Consider the following 1775-nt stretch of genomic DNA (forward strand, 5'->3'; position numbering starts at 1 on the left):
TCTCACCTCCCTCTCCCTCTCTCTCCCTCCCCCTCTCCCTTCCTCCCTCTCTTCCTCCCCTCTCTCTCCCCCTCTCCCTCTCCCTCCCTCTCTCTATCTCCCACTTGCTTGCGCCCACTCTCTATCAGTGTTGGCACACACTCTTCTCAGAAGCAGCACTAAACTAACTTGAAGTTAGTTTTTGGCCTTGCATTGAGGAAACTCAATAAAACAAGTTCCAACTAGGGATGTTCTTTCTGTTTTTTCTCGCAGTCCTTAAATTTCAATGACTTAACCCACGACTGGACTGTCATCAGAGGAGTCAAGTGGTTCCTCCAATGCTATGCAAAATCAGGGACCAAGACCAGGGAATAGATTTGTTCCATTGTCATGTAATTAGTTTCTTCTGTGTACTAAGTCTGACATCTGTTGTGTTGTGTTTTACAGTGTTGTGCTGACTGCCCTGCAGTACTTCTCCCAGGCTCTGACAGAAACATTCCTCTTCATGTTTGACCAGCAGGTAGGACTCAACTCACAGTTGATTTATTTATGAAGTTCACAAGGATGGGAGGCATTTGGTAGGGCGTTTTACCTGGAATCCATGGGTCCTGGGTTTGATTTAACCTACTTGCCCCAATGAATGTGCCCTTGGGAAAGGCTTTCCTCACTTCCTCACTTTGCTCAGGTGAAAATGAGTACCCAGATTCGGTTAGAGACATCCTTCGGATAGGACGTAAAATGGAGGTCCCATGTTTTGGGGAGAGCCACACCGCATTAAAGAACCCACCACACCTTTCGAACAAGAGTATGGCCATGCCCGGTGTGCGATGGTGCAAATTCTATAGTCTGGAGTCTTGCCAAGAATTAGCATTCCAGAATGATAAGTATGATGATCGTGGACATTAATAGCCTCCTTCGCAGTCTTGTTGGGCATCTGCGTTATTTTTTTCTGTGAGCGACGCAAGTAATATGCCGCCGCGAGGGACGATTTGCTGCCGAGGGAGTTTTTGCCGCGGAGAGAAGGATTCGCGTTGAGTTGAGGCTAGACATTAAAGGGAAGGAAAGGATTGACATGCATGTAACAGGTGACTATCACCTCTTCCAGATGTCAAACCTGAGACCAGACAGTCAGGATCCCTACTCTTTCTGATAAGTGTGGTGAGATCTTTAAGATAGCCTAGCGGTTAGTGCGTTGGACTCTAGAGGTGGCAGCCTGCATTCGATTCCTGGAAGCCAGGAGATGTTTTAACCTGTCTCACTGTTTCATGTTTCAGCTGTGGAGCAGCTATTTTGGCCTTGCTGTAGCCTTCCTCACCCAGGCTAGTCTGCAACTGGAGAGTTTCACTGAAGCAAAGAGAAACAAGATCCTAGAAAAGTAAGGAGACATACTTCTTATTCCAACACCCAACTCTAGTGTCTGTTGGCTTGTGCTCTTTCCAATTGTTTTTATGCTTTTTAGTTGACTTAAGTCATGAACAATTTGCCAGATTTTAAGGTCTACCCCATGCCCGTAGCCAGGGGGGGGGTTCGGGGGGTTTGGAAGAACCCCCCCACAAGGCTCAAAGGTCCACTTTTTTTGTAAAGGTCGACTTTTTGGTCCACTTTTTATGTAAAGGTCCAAGATTTTTCTTGAAAAGATGGACTGGAATCGTAGAAAAACTGCTCCCTTTGTCATTGAATGAAGAATTATCTCTGATTTTTTTCTTGGAAATCCTCTAAAAAATGCACGAAATGCCATTTTAGAAGGTTCATTTTTCAAAATTTTCCGGGGGAGCATGCCCCCGGACCCCCCTAGG

At 46.0% G+C, this 1775-nt stretch overlaps 1 protein-coding gene across 6 annotated transcripts in view; it reads left to right on the forward strand.

Moving 5' to 3' along the window:
• The window catches only part of LOC109466257 (dedicator of cytokinesis protein 3-like), an 85494-nt gene that overhangs the window by 56203 nt on the left and 27516 nt on the right, over positions 1 to 1775 (forward strand). For all 6 annotated transcript variants that reach the window (XM_019763934.1, XM_019763935.1, XM_019763936.1 and 3 more), the window contains 2 exons: positions 427 to 499; positions 1254 to 1354. In XM_019763934.1, coding sequence (XP_019619493.1) covers positions 427 to 499; positions 1254 to 1354 — 174 coding nt within the window. The remainder of the gene's footprint in view (positions 1 to 426; positions 500 to 1253; positions 1355 to 1775) is intronic.

Source organism: Branchiostoma belcheri, unplaced genomic scaffold, assembly GCF_001625305.1.
Source record: "Branchiostoma belcheri isolate BF01 breed outbred unplaced genomic scaffold, Haploidv18h27 scaffold161, whole genome shotgun sequence".
In the NCBI taxonomy this organism is placed as follows: domain Eukaryota; kingdom Metazoa; phylum Chordata; class Leptocardii; order Amphioxiformes; family Branchiostomatidae; genus Branchiostoma; species Branchiostoma belcheri.